The 20,705-nt window shown below is 49.3% G+C and overlaps 2 protein-coding genes across 2 annotated transcripts in view; both read right to left on the reverse strand.

Moving 5' to 3' along the window:
* LOC115313313 (D-beta-hydroxybutyrate dehydrogenase, mitochondrial-like) overlaps positions 1-13,543 on the reverse strand; it is a 33,790-nt gene extending 20,247 nt beyond the window's left edge. The window contains exon 1 of the mRNA XM_042287754.1: positions 13,327-13,543. Within this exon, the coding sequence (XP_042143688.1) occupies positions 13,327-13,543 (217 nt within the window). The remainder of the gene's footprint in view (positions 1-13,326) is intronic.
* A 4,898-nt stretch (positions 13,544-18,441) lies between these two features.
* Positions 18,442-19,043, reverse strand: LOC115331821 (the record flags this gene model as incomplete). Its single annotated transcript, XM_029994076.2, has 1 exon — positions 18,442-19,043. A coding segment is annotated over exon 1 (540 nt), but the record flags the coding sequence as incomplete, so codon positions are not given.
* Positions 19,044-20,705: the final 1,662 nt, after the last annotated feature.

Genomic DNA, 20,705 nt, shown 5'->3' on the forward strand with positions numbered 1-20,705 from the left:
TTTCACCGTGCTTTAGGACTCCAATAAATGTGTACAGACGCTAGTTTCTTCACGTTGAAAAAACAAAACTGTCTTCACACTTATAAAAACAAAAATTCTCTCGTGCATTGTATACAATACCAAGCAAGTACGGCCTGGCAAGCATAGGCGCGAGCCTAGGCGGGCCTTGTGGGCCCCGCGCAAAAATTGCGGCGGGGAACGTGGCGCGGAAGGAGGGCGGGGAGGTTCGCCCTCGACGGATAGCAGATACGGAGAGAGCGAAAATCGCGCTGCCTTTCCTTACTTATGAGCGACGGCTGCCGCCATCTATTGTTGAAGAAACACTCGAGACAGCAGAGACACTTTTCTTTGCGAATCTTGTTTATCGCAGCATCGGCGACAAACCTGTCCCTCGGCGGAAGCGCAAAGTTGCGGCATCGCTGAGAGTGCGATGCGCATGCGTTCTCTCGGACGTGGAGTTTCCCTGTCTCTTCGGGGAAGGATCGCCGCGGTAAACCAGCAATCTATTGCCAATAAGCGGTGTAGGGTGCATTCCCCATAGTAAATTCATCTTTGCCTTGTTGAAGTCACCATGTGCACCATGGTGACTTCCACCTGCGTGATTAAATCGGGTGGAATTTTCAAATCTGCCTTTTGTCTTTATATTCATTTTCTGCCCCCCTCTCCCCCCCCCCCTCCCCCCCCCCCCCCCCCCAGTACAGCTCTCCCAAGCTTAAAACTTTGAAGACGATCTCTGAGCATCATTTTTAGTTGTGTGTGCAAGTACAGAAAATATCGATACAGGGGTTGTCAGTGGCCCTTAAATGCTATTTTCTGATTTTTTTTTCTTCACAGTGTTCCCGTTTCTAATTTATCTAGTACAAGTTAACGACTTCTTATGACTAGTAGTGCAGTGAGGGGCATTTTTATATTGTATATTTAAATTATTTTTTTTTCTCCCTTATCTTCCCATTTCGCGAAAGGCGTTGCTCGCAAGGTTTCGCAGTCTATCCGGTGTGTTTTTTGTACGTGTGCGTCGCAGCCCGAAAAATTTTGTACGAAATTTCTCCGCCAGGTTTCGGGGGTAATCTGAGTGCCAACCAGACTTGTACCGTACGCATTACAAGTAATCAAATTACTTGTAATCGATTACTTTTTGGAGTAATTTTGTAATTAGTTGATTACTTTTATTCGGCAGTAATCAGAAGAGTACTCTGATTACTTTTTGAAGTAATAAAATTACTTGTAACCGTTACAATTCGTCCACGGGACTCCCCCCCCCCCCCCCCCCCCCCCGGCACACCCCTTTTTTTTATGAAATGACAAAAATAAATTTTGCTTTTTTTTTTTCGAACGGAAAAAAGAAAAAATTTTGCGGAGCTGTAGGAAACGAGGTCAATCTCTTTATATGTACTTGTTTCTGTGAAATGTCCGTTTTCTTATTTTTTATTTATTTATTGTTTTTTTTTTTTGAGCTGGGACTGGGAGTGGAGAGCCCTATACACCTTTTCCGCATAGTCGTCGCCATCTTGCGTGTTGCAGCGACAGCCGCGCCGTCTGGCGTAGGATTGTTGTGCGCCCATTTCGGTATGCGGAGAGCAGCGTTGTTCCTAGCTCCCGCGTTGTCCCCATTGACCCCGTGCATCGTGTCTTCATTGTTTTCCCTTTAGTGAGTTCCTAATTTGTTTGTTATTGAAAGTGTGAATTACTCTGGCGTTCTGGCGTGTTTATTCGCCTTCATGGCGCCCGTTGTTGCGCCAACAGCGCCGAGAGGTTCGTCGCCAGCGTCGCCGGTAATCGAAATCGTAGGCATGTTCACTTTTCTTTGAGGACGTTTACCAGTGTTTACTCTTCGCGTGTTGTTGTGTGTGGAGAATGACAGCCTTTTGCGAATGACTAACGGAGGGTTTCTATGCGCGAGCGAGGGCGACCCTGGGCATAGAAGTATCATCGTTTAATCGTAGAAATACTCACAATGGGAGTTGGCGACGTGGGCCGAACGGTTTATAGTTATGGTGCACCGTCGAGGTACGAGCGCTAGTTACCGGGACATCTCTACTTCGTATGCGTCGGAACTATTCAGGAGATGGGGGTGAAAGGGGGGGGGGGGGGGGGGGCTCGGGGAGGGCGACGACGATTTTTCGCCCTCTTCGTAATGTTTCCATTAACGTATTTTAACAGGCGTCGCTACCGAGCAACACACAAAATTATAGTGCACATCCTCGTAGGAATGAACGGAATGAAAAACAAAACTTGAGTAGCCAATAACAATCATTACACCCAGGGTCTTACATTTGCACCACAAGCTGCAAAATTCGTTCTACATTTGACTTTTCGAGGCCTATTACTGCACTTGTAGATGTCCGTTTCTATTCTGCCTATTTGCTTTTTTTATGTGCTGATATTGCATTGCTTCCCCGCTGATATCAGCGGGGAAGCGATGCAAAGTGTCTACGGTATACAGCCGCATTCGCTTTGCGACTTCTTGTGTTCGGTGAACAATTTGTCGCGCGCTATCTTCCGTTTTCGGAAATTGCTGCTGCAGCCAACGACTGCGCAGTGGCAGCCCGATGACCAAATATGCGCGGACATGATACATCGACTTATTAACCCACCTTATTACAACTCACTTCGCTGTCAAGGGCTTCGAAACCCATTTAACGCGCACCACTTCAGCATCTTGCCAGCCGGCTAGGCCCGCTCCCGCATACCGGAAGTGTTAGAACCGGAAAAACTATTCCCGCCGTGCGCCGAGTCGCCGAGTCGAGGCTATGCACGTTACGCGCTGGGTCGAGGTTAGACGGAAAAGGTGATAGTCGGTTACAAGTCAAGAAGGTAGGAGAAGCTCCTCTCACAAGTGTGATGCGCCCGTTTCAAATCTCTCCGCAGTCGAAAGAAGAGTTCACTGGAAACGCTCCTTGTTCCGCTTCAATGGATTCCCACTTGTCTCCGATCCCACTTTTTAAGAAAGCGGCCTTTTTATTCATCGGAGAGGGAACCGAGCCCTTGAAAGCAGCCTTTGTATCCATCGGGGGGGAAGCTAATCCCCGAAAGTCGTATTTGTTTCCGTCGGTGGGAGAGAACTCTAATCTCCCTCTCGTGGCTCCCACAGTGCTAAGTCAAAGTCGAGAGATAAAGCAAATATGTACAGAAAGGCAAGACCCTCCTCGCGCGTTGGCCGCGACGTCACGGAAACGGTGGGACGCTATTGGATGCGGAGGTGGCGGAGGGATATCCGATTCCCTTTGAGGGGCATTTGCCGCTACCTTCTTAAAGGGGTCATGAAACGATTTTCCAACTTTTTCCTGTTTCGCTTTCCTCCTCAACTCATAAATCGCGCATTCCAGCAAACAGTTCAAGAAGACGAAAAGAAGGGAGGCCCCTCTTGCTCGGAATCTGGTTTATGTACCCGGACAGAGCCATTGTCCCCCTAGAAGATTAGCCCGTGGCTCAAAACTCAGACAAAAGTTTCTTTCCCTAGCCCGTTCACCCATAAGCTGACAGTGCTGTGGAAGCTACGTGCTCCTTGGGCTAGCCACACTTTTGCCACGTAAGCGTGGCAAATGTGGCTGCAGAGAATGAAGTCAGGTGATGAAACGGAGGTGGCTGATTGGTCCGGCAAGCGCGTAGCTTCCACCACAATGTCAGCTTAGGGGTGAAGAGACTAAATGAGGTCCGGTCTTGTGTGACGTCAGTTTGGACCCGATGACACGCTTTTGGGACCGCGGATGTATCCCAGTGAAAAGGCAGAGCGGTTACGAAGGGGCAAAGGAACGAAACAGTCCGCTGTGTTTTCAAATTTTCGCACTGAATGTCAGGCTTTTGACTTTCTACCTTTTTGCTTTTGGCCCACTGAACGATGTTCTATTAGTAAAATCCCAATCTAAAATGATTTATCCCAACCCAAAAATCGTTTCATGGGCCCTTTAACCTGTAACTGACTATAGGAAAGCCACAGTGCGCGACAACGGCCATTCAGGGTGAAGTTTGAGGAAGCAGAATGTAGCTTTGTGAGTCCGTTCAAACTAGCCCCCTCACGCACACACACACAGAAATAAAAAAAATTTAAAAAATCCTGCTTAGGGTACCTACTGGCAGCCCGTAGGAGAACCAGAACCGAAGAATGCCTAAAGCGGATGCAAAATATAACAAAGGCAGCTGAAATATTTCCCCATTTCCCCTACGTGGTCTTTGTGAAAAGAAATGTTTCGAGTTGAGAAGTGGTCGGGGCGATCTCTTCCGCTAATGTATACTACACATGATCCGTTTCCAGTCCTGGAGCTGCTGCTCTTTTGTGTAACGTGCGAGCTCATCCATACGTGAATAATAAAATGAGCGACGCAAACTTTGAGCGGAAACCCTTGCTCAAGCTTAACAAGATCTAGAACCCCCTCCGCCCCCCCCCCTCCCCCCCCCCCCCCCCACACACACAGACACACACTGGCGAACGCCCAAATCATTAAACGTCTTCAAACGAATTTTATACTTGTGTCCGCATTGTGAAAGTGCAACGACCACGAAGAGGGAGCCAGTTTTTCTTCTTCAATACTTGTGCAAATGTGAAATATAGGTTGGAAGCAGTTCATTGTCATGAGCGCTAAAGATGTAAGTCTTCACACAATGAAGTAATCGGAAAAGTAACCATTACTTCCTTAAGTAATTTCCAATTACTTTTGCCGTCGAGTAATCAAGTAATCTAATCGAATACTTTTTAGCCAAGAGTAATAGTAATTGTAATCGATTACTTTTTTTTAGTAACGTGTACAAGGCTGGTGCCAACATTGTAGCGCCACAGTATCACCTGTAGTCATATTATATGAGTCCATAACGTTCCCGCCAAACTCAAGGCAAAAAAAATTTTCTGAAAAAATTAAGAGGAATATTTTCACTAAGGTTAGCGTGGCAAGTGGATAGGTGGGCTAGTTGGTACATGTTATCTGTGAGAAGTTCTCCATCGGGTAGTCTAGCATTTCACTGTGATAGACGTCCGTGCGCGCCTACTCATCACAAAACAAAAATAGTTGGAAAACTAAAAAAACGCAGAGAGAATTGTTTGCATGAGAGCAAAGGGCGAGAATAGCTGCGTGAGTGCACCGTCAGTGCACTCCACTGAGAAAGAGTTTTCCTTTCTGTTTCGGGAGCCTGAATTTGCGTACAAATAGTCAGTGTGTTTCAATAAACGTTCAGTTGTAAGTTATCGCTTGGTCCTGTCTCGTCTTCCTCGTGTCCTAGCTTTTTAGGCGCTTCACAAGTTAGCGTGGAATTTTACTGCCAAATTTAGCGCGAATTGTGTGTCACGTGATGTGGTGGAATCTCGCGAGCTACAATGTCACATGGACATCGTCCGCTACATTTAAACACGGTAGCGTAACCCTGCACAGCTGTGTGCAGCTTCTCTGTTGTTACCGCATTTCAGTTGTAGAATCCGGCAAAGAACAGTTTATTTTCTATCCTTTTTAGTGTAAACTATTCAGCCAGGAAGACTCCCGGGGGCTATCTTATTTTTATTCACTGCTCTTTCTACATTGCAACTATTGTTTACGTCACCTTTTCGTGAAACATTGTCAAACCCAGCGTAGCTTCTTCAGTGCTCCAACGACGTCAAGGCTACTTGCGCAAGCAAATGAGACGCAGGACGAAGCCACGTGCTCCTGAAGCATTGCGGGGCTGCAGCACTGTGGAACCCACCCTTAAAAACGTAGCACAAAATACTTGGCGCCGAGGGTAGGTTCCCACGTGATTTCATTATTCTAAGTTTGCGAGACCCCAGGGCGCGCGTAATAGTTGCATTAGGTCCCCAGTAAAACGCATATCTTCCGCGTCACGCACTTTTTCCGGTGCATAGCTGTTGCGAGTGTGCGTTTCGTCCTATAATCTTAATCTGGGGCCATCAAACGTCACGGCCATAGCCGTGACGTTCAATAGCGGGAAAGAAAAAAAAAACATTCTCCTTTCCGCTAGATGGTGGCAGTTGAGGCCGCCCAGCGTTCTCCGCAGGCGCAGCCGGAGGGCACGCATGCGGATAACGATCATTTCTCGTCTGGGTGTGCAAGGACGATTAATTTCGAACGTACGAAGTACGATTCTAATCGGAAGCATCTGCGGGTGACTTTTGTTTTCTTATGATGGTGACCTCGGCCTATGTTAGAGAATGCGCCGAAGCCGCGGGACAGTGAGTTAGTTCTTCAGGATGCTCACGTCGAAGGATACCAAAGGAATTCGAGGCGGGAACCATGAGGAAGCATGTGAATTCGATGGGTTCACACCGCCCGCCGCTCTGCCGGCACGACCAGCACGACCACCACTACTGAGCCAACTTGGCTGGTGCCGTTACTGCGGGCACAGTCCTCTTCAAGATAACCGACTGGGTAATTATGTAGCTCACTGGCTAAGAACGAAGTAGAGTCAATTGCTGAAAGAGTTCCTGACTAGTAACTTTTGTTCTCGCCAACAGAGGACAGGTGGGACACTGTCCTGAACGATACAGGTATCTATACACGATATTTTTGTATTCTAAGAAGCACATTTCGAATCGCCTCTTTTCATATTATTAGGATACCAGCTGGCGTCGCCGGTGGAGAGCGGAAAACAGTTTTACTTCGTTTCACCTTAGATTGGACTTACATAACGGCTACGGGCGCGGACTCTTCCCGTTTGACGCCGGCTCGGCTGTGCACAAGCACTCGTGGTGGGTGACAATTTTTTTAAGTTATCGGGTCACAGTCGCTGAGCTTACGATTTGCCTATGGTAAGGTGAGGCAAAGAAAGCTAGCCGGCTATGTCTCGACGGTGGCCACCAGCCTTTTACAGCGACAAGGTGTAAATAGTTTATGGGGGGGGGGGGGGGGGAGGGAGGGGGGAGGGGGAGGGAGGGGGGGGGAGGGGGGGAGGGGGGGGGAGGGGGGGAGGGGGGGGTACATTACTCTTGCCGAAGGGACTGCCGATAGACCACGGCGTATAGGGCGCACTCATCAGCTTCCCGTCCGAGGAATATAGTCGCTCGTCTTGGCCGGCGTCGACGATGGCGTTGAGCAAAGGAGGTCGGCCACACAAGGAACGTTTATAGTAAGATTGATCATGAATGTAACATCTAGAATGCGGAGAGCAATTTCGTCTGCTTTTTGCGCAGGGGGTAGCGGTGACGTCAGAACGCCGAGCCCTGATTGGCTGATCGCGACCCCCTATCAGAGCGTCGTCTGCTCCTTTGCAACGTCGTCTGCTCGCAACGTCGTCTGCGTCTGTCTTACCGTTCTTGCGACTTTCGGAAGTGCAGAGACCAGATTCACGAAACGACCTTACGCCAAAAATGTGCGTAAGACAAAACTTAAGAACAAATTTGTATTCACGAAACGAAATGTTCGTAACTTTTGCGCAGGTTACGACGAAATCCTACGACAGCTCCGAAGCTGTCTTACGCACTTCTTACGATCAAATCAGCATGGCCGACAGCGTCGCGGTCGCGACGACCCACGGACGTTTATTTTTTTACGTGCGCTCCTCACGCGTCCCGACTTCAAGCAGCAAGAAAAAAGTAAAAAGTAGTTGAAACAGACTACGACCAACAAAAACACTGGATCCACAAACACTCGGGAAAAGCTCCAACGGCCACGATTCCACCGAACGCGACCAAGCGAGCACGGCAGTTAGGCCTACCAGGCACTCCGCGACTCGGCGACCGCCTGCCCACGACCGGCTGGCGTGCTGAATGGAATATGCCCGCGCGACCCTTGTGAACCCTTCCCGTATTATACTTTGATCGCTGACCTCAATTTTAGATTAAGAGGTCAATTTATTCCTCTTGTTATCTCCTTGATTCCCGAGGCAACGGTGACTCGCGCCGATGAAAAAGCGGTGAATCTCCGATAGACGCAGGAAAGGTAAAGCAGCCATCGCTTTGACACGCAGACGTAAAGCAGACGACGTTAACTACGCCAACCCGCCGACGCCGTTAAAGAGTGAGGGGTCTCGCCGCACACGAATGGAGGGAAAAAGTATTTGGGAGGGAACTTGCGGACACTAACAGGCTCAGTCTCGGTTCTAAGCAAACAAACCTCGGCGCCTCGGGACACCTCGCCAGTGAGTCCTTTGACTTCCCTCCTTGATGCGCGTCTGCTAGTTGTTAGACAAAAACAACGTACCGCTCGAGTTATTTCGTCTGCCCTCTCTGAAAGGCGAAGTCGAGCTCGCTCGACTTACGAAAGCCGCAGTAAACGTAAGACAGACGCAGACGACGTTGCGAGCAGACGACGATGCAAAGGAGCAGACGACGCTGAGATAGGGGGTCGGGATCAGCCAATCAGGGCTCGGCGTTCTGACGTCACCGCTACTTCCTTTCTCATGCGCAGAAGACGAAAATGAGCCCACTTGCGAGGCGTATACACTAAGTTTGCCCTTCTGCGTGTGCGCTCGTTTGCTCACGCGACCGTCGACGTCGGCCAATACGTTCTTTTTGTGTGAATAAGTTTATAAGCTTTTTTAAGGCTAACTGAATTTAAGAGATGTATGCATTAAACAATATCTTTGAAAAAAAATGTCAAACAATATGTTTTACAATATTTGACGTAGTTTAGCAAGGTCCTTACCCTGACCTGACCATACTTTTAAATTTAGTTATTACACAAAGTTAATTATTCATACTTTTTGACACCGTATTTATTTGAACGTCAAACTTTATGAATTTTCGTATTAAACAAAATTAGCTTTTTATGTGCAACGTGTAGTTTTTGAGCAACGATTTAGCCGGCGTTTCATGACGCAGCCTGTATGATATAGCCATGGACCTGTAGATCCTGGCAAACGGACAGCCTCAGCTCTTCTGCCTGGTGGAGTCAAAATTTACTGTTTTGTTTCCACTCTTCAAACTGCAACCAAAGCTATGGGGTCTATCCATATGACGTCAGACCACTTTTTAATGTCGAGTAACTACAAACAGGCATGGCCGCCGGAAGGAAACGCGGTTCTAATTGGCGAATTTCTTTTGCTTTCTTTTGTTTTTCCGTAGAACATATAAATAAACGTTATGTTAGCGGCCATGTTTGTGGCCGATGACTCGGCATCTGAATTGAATCTAACGTCCAGCAAGCTACTTTCTAAGAAAACAGATGTTTGATAAATTTTAGAACGTATTTATTATACAACACATGTTCTCCCTCCCTTATTCTCTTATAATAAAATGATGATAATTCTTAATCGCAGCAGCATCATGCCTTTGGACGTGCCGCAGAGACCCGTCTTGTGGCACGAAGCTCCGGCTGAGTGCAACACACTTGGCTCGGATAGCGCAACTTCCACTGCGACGGGTCCTAGTTCGCCAAGTGTGTCAAGTGAAAGCGACGACCATGCTTCCACCAATGTTTCAGCAAGTGACACAAGTTTTCATATGCTTTTCTATTTTATCGTTTGAATGTGGTCTGTTTTACAACAAAGCACCACCTGTATCTTCAGCTGTGCATCCAATTTAAACAAATAAACGGATTGTTTACGTGCGGACCTACTGTTCTTTTAAATGTTTAGAAACCATCGGCCTTGCCCTTGAAACAATTCCTGTATATTTACTTTCCTCTAGAGCACTCGGGAAGTTAATTTCTAAAGTATACAAATTGAGCTTGGCAATGTTTTTCCAATATATTTTGCGACTCAAAAATAAAGTTGCGACGTGACTATGTGCATGACGTCTCACAAGAAAATGTCAGGCTCAGTGCCACCTTATAGCTTTATTTTTACGGTATAAATTTCCTGTACTGCTCAATCCCCTGACTTTCTTCGTGGATCACCGTCCTGGATACTCCGAGATACTCTACGGGGAGTGGACGACGGGACATTTTTATGACCAGCAGAAAACGCGCCACCTAGAAGACGGGCCAGCTAAAAAACGGGCCGGCAAGATCCAACTTGTCACGGCAAATTTTGGGGCCACTTAAAAAAGTCAAAACCGTTTACAACTCCGTGTAACGCCGAATTAGAGCGCAGCTCTTGAGGAGGAGGAGGGAAGGGTGTTGAGGGGAGAGTAGACCCTTCCTCTTCCTCCTTCTACTCCTCCTCCCCTCATTCTTCAATCTCCTCCGGGGGGCAGGGGGGTCACGTGACCGTGGGGGCAGTCACGTGTCCCTTGGGGGAGGGATCACGTGACCTCGAAAAGTGGGGCCACCTGACCCTGGGGAGGCGTCACGTGACCCTGGGGGATGGGGTCATGTGACCTCAGGCGGGGGCGGCACGTGACCTGGGGGCTCACGTGACCTCGGCGGGGGTCATATGGTCACGTGACCTTCGGTGTCACATGACCTCGCGGTTACGCCAACGCCGCTCAAGACGGAAAAGGGCCCCTAAGGGCTGGGCTCTAAAAGGGATGGAAAACAGGCTGGCAAGTTTAGGTGGCCTTAAAATTTGCCGTGACAAGTTGGATGTCATTTGTCACGGCTTTAGGTGGCTCCCTAGGTGGCCCCAGATTAAGAGAGTACAGGTCCCGTCAAAGTAAAACGGAGCGCCGGAGCGGCAACCGAACTGCACCGCCGCGCTATCTAGCAGCGCCGGCTGCACCTGATAGGTGCCGTCTGCGCATGCGTGCGTGCCGTTCGCTGTGTCCTCCGCCTTTCTTGTTTGATCCTCGCATTATCGGCGTCTCGAGCTGCCAAACGCTGTTTCGATAAACACCGCTAGGTGTTCGGCTCGGGCTAATGCGGTGAGATAACACTGAAGGCAAGTAGGAGAGAGGGGCGAGTGTTGTCGATGAGCACCGCTCCTTGTGCTGTCAGGCGTCGATTTTAGGAAGAGCGTTGCGCCGCTCAAACCACCGATAACCTGTGGGTGGGAAAAAGAAAACGGAGGCCCCAGCGGAAGGCACGCCCTCATGCGAAGATGTAGCCTATCAGTTCCAGCCGGCGCTGCTAGATAGCGCGGCGATGCAGTTCGGTCGCCGATCCGGCGCTCCGTTTTACTTTGAAGGGGACCTGTACGTGTAGGAGATCTGTCCCAAAGGAATATTAAGGAGCGTTTATACCTCACTGTCTATCCTGCGTCCTTCCCTCGCAATTATCTTGGCAACGTACGCCTTGTTGACTCTCGAGAGAATGGTTATTTTCTGTTTGCGTCATATAAGCAAGTTAAGGGTGGAAGCACTTACACGCGGACCACTAGCGAAAGAACCGGGAAGTGCGACGTTTGCGAAAGATGCGGTTCGACCTTGAATTATAGGAGGAAGCAGGGATATAACCTGAAATCGGAAGGGAAAGTTTCACTTCCGTATGCGCACCCTTTCACGTAAAACGGGCTCCGGGTTTTGGCATGAGGTGTCTAACCTGTTCAGGTTTAAGCTAAAAGAGTGGGGAAGACTGCAAGCGCGGAGTTGGCGTGCACAACATGCCTTGAATCGTGAGTTCCTAGAGCGAAGGGTTATTCAGTTATGTAAACTTACAGACGCAATATCGTGCCTGCAGCTTCCCCCGTGCTGTCAACTCACACACTCTCAAGAAAAAAAATGGGGTGTAGACGTCACACCCCTTGTCCCATACACGACATCCCAAAACTTCTGTTCGACGTATAGCGCAGGGACGTTGAACAGACAGCCCCAACTTCACGAGGGGCTTGAGAACGGGGATATATACCTCATGAAACAGCTAAAATACGTATCAAAGACTACAGAAAAAAAAAGAAAACTGAAGTTTTTTAGTGTGGCCAAGAAAACCCCGATTACTTTTTTGTAGTCAGTAACACGCACATTAGCTATTTTAATAAGTTGTACAACTCGGCTATCAAGCCGCTCGTGAAAGTTGGTACCGTCGGTTCCACATCAGCGCGCTGAACGCCGAACTGGATTTTTAAGGTGTCGTATATTGGACAGAAGGTACAAGAATATACCTTTTTTTTTTTTTCTGAGAGCGCAGGATTCCAAATCTCCGAAGGAAAAAGTGTTTTTTTTTTCTTTTTTGTAGGTACCAGGGTAGGAAACGTATGTAACAAAAACATTTTCCAAAAATATAATAGCCCTATATTTACCTCGCCAAAGACGTTTCTAGTTAAGACCCAAGACTTAAAGGATCATCAATATTGATACTTCGAAGCACAAAGAAGAGCAGTGTCTTTAAGTTTTTCTACGGCTGATATATAATAACGTTAAGTCCCTAGAGCACGCAAAGCATAAACTAATTTTCAGAGAAAAAATTCCGCATTGTTCACGACGCGAGGCTAATAGTCATTTAGGAGCGATTACGATATATGACTTTATTTCGAGAGGTCAATTTTAAAAGAGAAGCGCGTTTCGCGATCGCTGATATCAGTCTTGCGACGTAAATGTTCCGCTAAGATATTTCTAGAATCATATGGCGCTGAATATTCTTTTGAAAAACAAGCAGCTTTGGATATACCTCACAAAAAAAAAATACACAAATGTGGTTTGTTATTCTATAAAAATTATGACACAGTTTTCAATTTCTTCGGTAAATGGCAGGCCTATGAATATGATTCTAGAAAACGAAAGATTTTAATATGCGTCCCTTAAGTTATTTGGCGAAGAATTTCGACGCAGCGTTCATTATTTGTAAAGTACATGGCAGACATTAAATATACGCCCACTAAGTAACAGATCTCAAGTTTTGTTTTAAACGGCAAATTTTTGTTTATTCAGCAAGTAAATGGCATATTATATTATTCTACCAGTCAACGCCACGGCACTGAATAACCCTCCAGATAATGACCCCAGCTATAAGTATTTTTTTTTATTAAATGACACGGCTATGATTATTCCTTTGGTAAATCTCACAGCTCTAAATATCCCCCCAATAAATTGTATAGTTCCAAATATTCCTCCAGTGTGTGGCAAGGCTTTCAATAGTCCACCATTAAACGATGGGGCTTTGAGTATTCATCAGGTAGCTAAAAAGCTCTAAATAATCCTGCGGTAAATGACACATTCATTAATATTCCTCTTCACTATAACACTAATCTCAATATCCCTCCAATCAATGACACAGCCTTGAATATTCCTCCAGTAGGATCCATCCGTGGGCGTGCCTTCAGAGGCCGCTCGTCTGCGCACTCGGTCAGTAGATTTTCCGGGTGATTTTGCGTCGTGTAAAGATGAATAATTCCATGGTGAGAAATGAAATAGAACCCTGTTATAGAATTTTAATAGGGCTCTCATTCATTATTGAGCGGTAAGTTTTCCCTGAAAAACAGCTGCTTCAGCGCAGTCTTATATATTACTACGCGCCTGAACAGAATAACCTTCCACTCGACCCATTATATCTTGCTGCGATAACTAGTTTCAAACGTTACGGGGAAGAGGAGAATCCGTTTTCATCAACTTTCAGACACCCTTGGCACAGCAGCGCTCGGGGGTTCTTTGAGCCTTGCCTGTGATCAGCACAGCTTTGCCGTCCCCACTGACGAGCTTGACGAACACCTGCCGCCGTAGAATCCAGACCGCCCAGTAGCTGATGTGCGTGACCAGAACCAAGAGTCCGAGGATTTGAGCGCACAGTATCAACAGCGGCACCCTGGCACACACCAGCCACAGCGGCCCCGTCAGCAGGAGAAACAGGTGAGCCGTCGCAATCTTCATCGTCCGCATCTCGATTGAAGAAAAAACTAGGCGGCGTAACACTATATCTGCATGAGGCCGCTATGAGGGAAAGACAGCTTGTAGTTAGGCTCATCGTATTCGTTCTCCTGCCTCTCGTACTTTTATATTTTTTTTATTTTAGACTTTTTTTTTAGGTCTACGGGCTTGTTTTGAATAACAAGGAAGAGCTACGAAGGGGCGGGTTTGACGGTGCCATTTTTGAAGCAATCTAGGTTATCTAATGAGCAATGAAGAGAGAGAAATCTAGATTGCATTTTAATGATTCGCGTTTGAGACGAAAGACAATAGAAGAGGAGAGAGAGTTGGTGGGAGTGAAGGTAATGCGACTCTTTAGCGTGCGAAAGAGGTCTGGCACCGGTGACCCAGGCGCCAGGGAAGCGCGCGCGCCAAATGGCTCGCAATCGACTGAGCCGGAAAAAACGAATAACATGAAAACTGTGGGTTTCCGTGCTTCTAATGGGGTCTTGGTGTTATATGACTGTTTGGACGTCCGGACAAAGGGGAACGAACACGGTAACAATTAAGACGTTATGTGTAAGAGGTTGACCTTTACACAGCGTGAAAGTAAGTTTGAGTTTTCCAGGGCAGCTGAGTCAGGCTTTCTGCTATGGCGGATTTGATCGGCCACCGCGCTGGGCGTCGAGCCCCGCGTTTCCACCAGGCTTGTGGAAAACGCTTTTTTTCGACGTCTACTCCAGCGAGTATTGCTCCTCATTCGAGTTCTGGACAAAGCTAGGCAGGCGTATCCCATTGGGCGATCCAGAGCACAACTAAAATTTGCGTGGAGTTCAGGACATCCGAATATTGTTCACGCTATTTTCGTGAAAGTATGGCATTTAGAAAACGAAAATAGGAGTATCGGTTTCCTGACAACCAAATGAAAATATTTTGTTAGCAAATTTGTCAACCCGCATTTATTTTTAATGCGATAGCATCATTAAGCCAACCCAAGGTTTTCAGCAAGGGTATTTACTGGCCTCGAGCAGTAATTTCCCGCTAAATTCTGCGGAACATTAACGTAGCGTGTCCTATGCACGAATTCAGTTTCCCTGCTAAATTTAGCTGGTAACCGAACACTTGCCTGTGTGTGCACCGATAAATTTTATCGCATTCATAAAAAAATCACCCCTGTGGTTTCTACGAATTTGCCTCCACTGTCAATATCTTTTTTTTTTTTTTATAATGGCACTGTTTTAGGTTGTTTGTTTCTTTGAAATTTCCGCGAGGTTTAAATGGTTTTTGCACCACTGTTCTTGCCTTGAAAATGCAAAAATATCTTGGCTGCTTTTTGATTCTTTTTTTTTTTTTTTTGGTTTTGGTGATACGGATATATAACTAAGGGTCTTAAGATGTTATTTTTCCAGAGCCTTCGTCTCCTGGCAGAAAAAAAAGAAAACTCTCGACGATGCCTTTTAATTAGATTTGTGAATCAGTATGAGAGGAGTCCCTTATTTGTGCAAACCAGAATTTACGTGTGCGGTATAGACGCACAGAGGTTGCGACGGTGAGGCTTGGAACTGCACTCCACTTTTCAAAATGTGTTCCGCTTACGAACTTATATCGACTAATGAGATTGATTAATATCTCTATTTTTTAATACCACGGTCTCTCGCAGTTAACTGACATCGTTTTCCGAAGAAAATCCCGGCATTTACCGTCGCTACGAACTTCAATATAGCTCTATTTTTTTTTTTAATTTGAAAAAAAAAAAGTGGTTGTAGGAGATCATAAAACAAACAGCAAGGTAAAAACGAATTCTCGAATGAAATTCGGTTCCCACAACTATCAGCAAAACAGAGCTATCATGCTTATTCGTATTCGGTGGAAGATTAAATTTCCCTCCAGGCAAAAACCTATTATTATACGAAACATTCATGCTAAAGCTAGCTTATTAAAATGGGAACCCATTTTTGTGAAAGAAGGGATCGCTTTCTCACGGTACTCCCGAATCCCGAAAATGTGCATCCGTTTTTCCATGCACTGTCCCAAAGCTTTAGAGGGAATATTTATCTCAAGTAACGCCAAGGTTCAATGTGACACCTCGGTGTCTCTTCACGTGACCATGTCGCGTGACGTCCTGTCACGTGACTTCATTTCCCCCCCCCCTAACTTTTTAAGGGAGGTGGAAAGTGAAACGTCGACCAGACTCGCCGGTGGCCGGGACATGAAAACGTCGTTTATTGGCAAGCGCTCTCTTTTTACCTCCCGCGCCGGTGACGTATGTCCGGCACGGGCATGCGCTGGAACGCGCCGCTCCTGGTTGCGGTGACGCAGCCGTACGGCGATACAGCATCCCCTCCCCCCTATAAGTTCAAACGGTCCGGCGGCTTCCGCAGGCGCGTAGAGCGCCTGAGAGGAACCGGGTCTGCTGTGGGCGTCACCTCGGGATCGCCGTTGGTGGCGACCTCTCTTTCGTCGGTGCTGGGCGGCCTTGCTCCCACCTCCGACCGGCCGGCGACTCGACGTGCCTTGTCAGCGCCTTCCGGGGACCCTGAAGCGTCTCGAGGTCGCAGCTGGTCCAGGTGCCGTCTCTGTTGGCCGTCCGGTGTGCGTAGCGTGACCATGCGCCGACCCTCACTGGAGACCACCGTCCCCGATAGCCATCTCCGCCTCGGCTGGAACTGGCGTGACCAGACCGGCATTCCTGGCGAAAATGGCGGTGGTGTCGTGGCCGGGGCTTGCGGCTCGACCACGCTGTGCTGCGCTTCCTCGCCCCTCGAGAAGAAGCCGGTTAGCCTTGTCCTGGACCTGAAGCCTAACAACAACTCGGCTGGCGACTTGCCCTCTTTCATAGGGGTAGATCTGTAACGACACAAGAACCTGGAAATACGATCTTGCAACGAGCCTTCCCTGTTCTTCTTTAGCCCCTCCTTGATCGTGCGTACTGCCCGTTCGGCTAACCCGTTCGACTGAGGGTGGTAGGGCGCAGTGGTGCAATGACGTATATGGTTCCCTTGTAAAAATCGTGCCATCGCTGCACTTGAAAATTGCGGCCCATTATCGGAAACCACTGTTCGTGGCACTCCGAAACGCGCAAACAGTTCTCGGAGCACTCCAATTGTAGTCTCGGCCGAAGCTGTTTTGAGTAGTATGGCTTCAATCCACTTTGTTTCCGAGTCCACTAGTACTAGAACCATGTACCCTTCCAGTGGCCCCGCGAAATCCAAGTGCAAACGGGACCACCGTTGGTGGGTCTCCGGCCACTTGGAAGGAACCTGTGCCGCGGGCATCGTCCAACACTGTATACATGTCGAGCAGTTATTTACCAGCTTTTCGATATCTTTGTCTAGACCAGGATACCAATAGAGGGAGCGAGCCAGACGCTTCATCGCAGTCATTCCCGGGTGGGTATCATGCAGTTCCGTCAGCATTAACGCTCGCGCAGCTTCCGGTAGAACTACGCGATGCCCCCAGTAAACCAGGTCGTGGCTCACTGTGAGTTCATACCTGCGGCTGAAGTACGGCAGGAACTGGTGCTGCTCCGGGCGCAGGTGCGACGGCCATCCGGCGTAAATCCAGGCTTTTACTTGGCGAAGCAGGCTGTCCCGCGCAGTCAGGGTGGCCATCTGCTGGGCGGACATAGGTTGGTCGTCCCACCCCCGCGTGTACAGAACATATTCAGTGAGCACTTCACTGCTGCCCTCCTCCTGCGCCGGCAACGGGAGACGACTAAGAGCGTCTGCATTCCCATTGTGGTTTCCTTTTCGGTACTCGAGATCGTACTGGTAGGCTGCGAGTAGTAACGCCCAACGCTGTACTCTAGCCGCCGCCATTTGTGGAATTGCTCTTTCAGGGTGGAACAGCGCTGTCAGCGGCTTGTGGTCTGTGACGAGCGTAAAGCGGTTGCCGAACAGATAATCTCGAAACTTGGTAACTCCAAAAACCAACGCCAACGCCTCCTACTCGAGCTGTGAATAATTACGCTCTGCCTTCGTCAGCGTTCTCGACCGGAACGCTATGGGGTAGTCTTTCCCATGCATGCGATGTGACAACACTGCACCCAAGCCGTCTGGCGACGCGTCGCATTCTAGCCGTAACTGTTGCCGGGGGTTGTAGTGAACCAGGAACTTAGCTTCGGCCATAGCCTGCTTAGTCTTCCGGAAAGCCCTTTCCTGATCCCCGTCCCACTGCCATTGCGCTCCTTTTGCCAATAATCTATACAAAGGGGCCAAGGTTGTTGACAAGTTGGGCAAAAATTTGGCGTAATAGGTGACAAACCCAAGAAAAGACTTGAGCTGGCTTACCGAGGTCGGTCTTGGAGCTTCGGTCACTGCCTCGAGGTTGGTCCGCTCCGGATGAAGACCTTGGGCATCGATTCTGTGGCCCAAAAAGGACACTTGCTTCTCCCGGATACGGCACTTGGCTCGGTTTAACTTCAGGCCGTTTTCCCGTAGCCGCTGCAGCACCTGCCGGAGTGTCGACGTGTCGTGTTTCTTTTCTGCGATGACGATGTCATCCAAGTACACTTGCACCCTTGGGAGCCCTTGCAGGAGGGACTCGATGCGCCGTTGAAAAAGAGCCGGTGCGGACGCAATGCCGAAGGCCAGACGATTGTAACAGTACAAGCCTTGGTGCGTGTTCAGCACAGTCATCTTTCGAGCCTCTTCGTCAAGAGGAAGCTGATTGTACGCGTTGCGTAAGTCCAGCGTGGTGAAGAGTTCCCCCCCATATAACGCCGCAAAAATGTCGTCAATTTTAGGCAAGGGGTATCGCTCCAGGTGTGTAGCTGGATTTACCGTCAACTTAAAATCCCCGCACAGTCGTATCTCGCCGTTTTTCTTTGCCACCGGAACAACAGGTGTAGCCCATTCCGACACGCTGACCGGCGAGAGCACGCCGTCCTTCTCCAGGCGGTTGATTTCCGCCGACACCTTGTCGCGAACCGCGTAGGGCACCGGCCTCGCCTTACAAAAACGGGGTCGCGCATCTTCCTTCCTGTACAGCTTTACTGGTGGGCCCTGGCAGCACCCCAGCTTCTCTTCGAAAACGTCTCCAAATTCTTCCAGTAGGTCCTGCCCCTCTGCGCCGGCCTGCACCATGTTCACCCCAAGCGGTGCCCCAGTTTCTAGAAGCGGTGCCCCTGCGTCGTAAAACGCCCGCAGCGTATTCCTACCGCAAAGCAGCGGCCCTGGGCAGTTCACCACAATCAACGAGCTGCGCACCTGCGTCTGTCCGTACTGTACACTCATGGTGATCTTGCCGACAACGGGCAGCGGCCCCAGGAAGCACGACAAGCGTAGGGGGGTCGTTTCCAGGGCCGGCCACCGTTTACGGTGTCTTTTGAAAGCGCTCTCGGGAATTACGCTGACTGGGGAGCCCGTATCCAGAATCATTCGCAGCTTCCTGCCTTCCCATAGCAAATCCCGCTCTATCGGCGGCGTCGTGTCTTTGTTGGCTGTACTGTGAGCCACCAGGGCGTGAAGCATTTCCTCGCCACTCTCTTCCTCGGTGTTGATGTCCGCCAGCGCGTACGCACCTGGCTGGCTGGGCCGACTGCACTTGCACACCCTCGCCAGATGTCCCTTGGTGCCGCACCTGTGGCATATGGTCTTGCGGTGCCGGCAGTCGTCCTCGGAGTGGTTCGCGTCGCACCTCCAGCACCAGGCGCGTCGATTCGCACCGCTGGTTTCTTGTCTTGGGGGCCTCCGGTTACCCCGCCGACCTTGGACGAAATCCGTACCGCCGGCTGAGTCCTGGGGGGCCGTTCCCATTGCCCTGACGTTGTTATCGGCCATCTCAGACGCGATTACGAATTCCTCCGCCTCTTCCCGGCTCAACTTTTTACGCGTCAGCAAAACCCGTCGCGCTTCGTCATCCCGTATGCAGCAGACGATTCGGTCTCGCAGCATCCAGTCCAGGGTGTCGCCGAACTTGCAATGCTTCGCGAGCCGCCGCAACTCTGCCACAAAGTCTTGTACTTTCTCCCCCTCTTCCTGTTTCCGCACGAAGAACGAGTAGCTAGCTGCAATCTCGTTGGCTTGCGGGTCGTAGTGTTCTTCTAGGTAGCCAACCACGTCTGCGTAGGACAGGCTGTTGATGGACGCCGATTGACAGCGGCCTTGCAGAATTCGGACCACGTTGTCACTTAGGGAAGACACCAGCAACGCGCGACGTTTCGCCGCGTCCGTGATACCGTGACCCTCGAAGTACGCCTCCAACCGGACCCGGTATGTGCCCCAGGTGCCTGCCGTCTCGTCGAACTGCGGCGGGCGTGCCGCCATATCTGTTTACCCTCGTCGCCACTGAAACGTCGACCAGACTCGCCGGTGGCCGGGACATGAAAACGTCGTTTATTGGCAAGCGCTCTCTTTTTACCTCCCGCGCCGGTGACGTATGTCCGGCACGGGCATGCGCTGGAACGCGCCGCTCCTGGTTGCGGTGACGCAGCCGTACGGCGATACAGCAGAAAGGAAGTGAAGATTAAAGCCGGGAACACATTTGCGAAAAAAAGCCGAATTTTGTGCGAAAACCGCACACGAAAATCGCACGGCAGCTAGGCTCCTCCCCGTTTCCGAAAATCGGGAGCGGTTCGAAAGATCTGCAGCGCCAGATATTTTCGCACGGCGCCTCCGAATTCGGGGCGGAGGAGCTCGGTGAGCGAAAGCCCGGAACAGGACGGAACGAAAAGACACGATCGGCTCGCAACATGGCGGCTCACGCAGCTTCGGAAGCAGCGCAGGCAACATCGTATGCCATCCCTGCGTTCTCGTCTCAACCTTCGTAGAAAACCCCTTCTGTCTTTATCAAAGGGTGGTGGTACAAAGGCTCGCGTGGCATTCAACGAGGTTTTAATAGCTGAAGTTTTTAAGAGGCGCGAAATATGGGACGCCAGTTCGCCAGACCACGGGCCAGACCACCGCACAGCCTCCTGAAGTCGGAGCGCGAAAACCGCAGTGCATTGCGATTTCCGCGCCGCGCATTCCACCTCATATGGCTCGTCTTCCGAAAATCGCACGCTACGATTTTCGCAGCCTCCGATTTCTCTCCGATTATCGGTTCGTTTTTTCGCAAATGTGTTCCCGGCTTAATAAGCAATATGTTCTTTAGTCCGCAAAAGATCTGTTGAATGTCTCGTAGAAAAGAAATTGATACAATCACTCCTTCAATTCTTTTTGTTTGTGTTGTATTAGAGGTCTTTAAAGATAAAGCG

This window comes from Ixodes scapularis, unplaced genomic scaffold, assembly GCF_016920785.2.
Source record: "Ixodes scapularis isolate PalLabHiFi unplaced genomic scaffold, ASM1692078v2 ptg000292l_1__unscaffolded, whole genome shotgun sequence".
Taxonomy (NCBI): Eukaryota; Metazoa; Arthropoda; class Arachnida; order Ixodida; family Ixodidae; genus Ixodes; species Ixodes scapularis.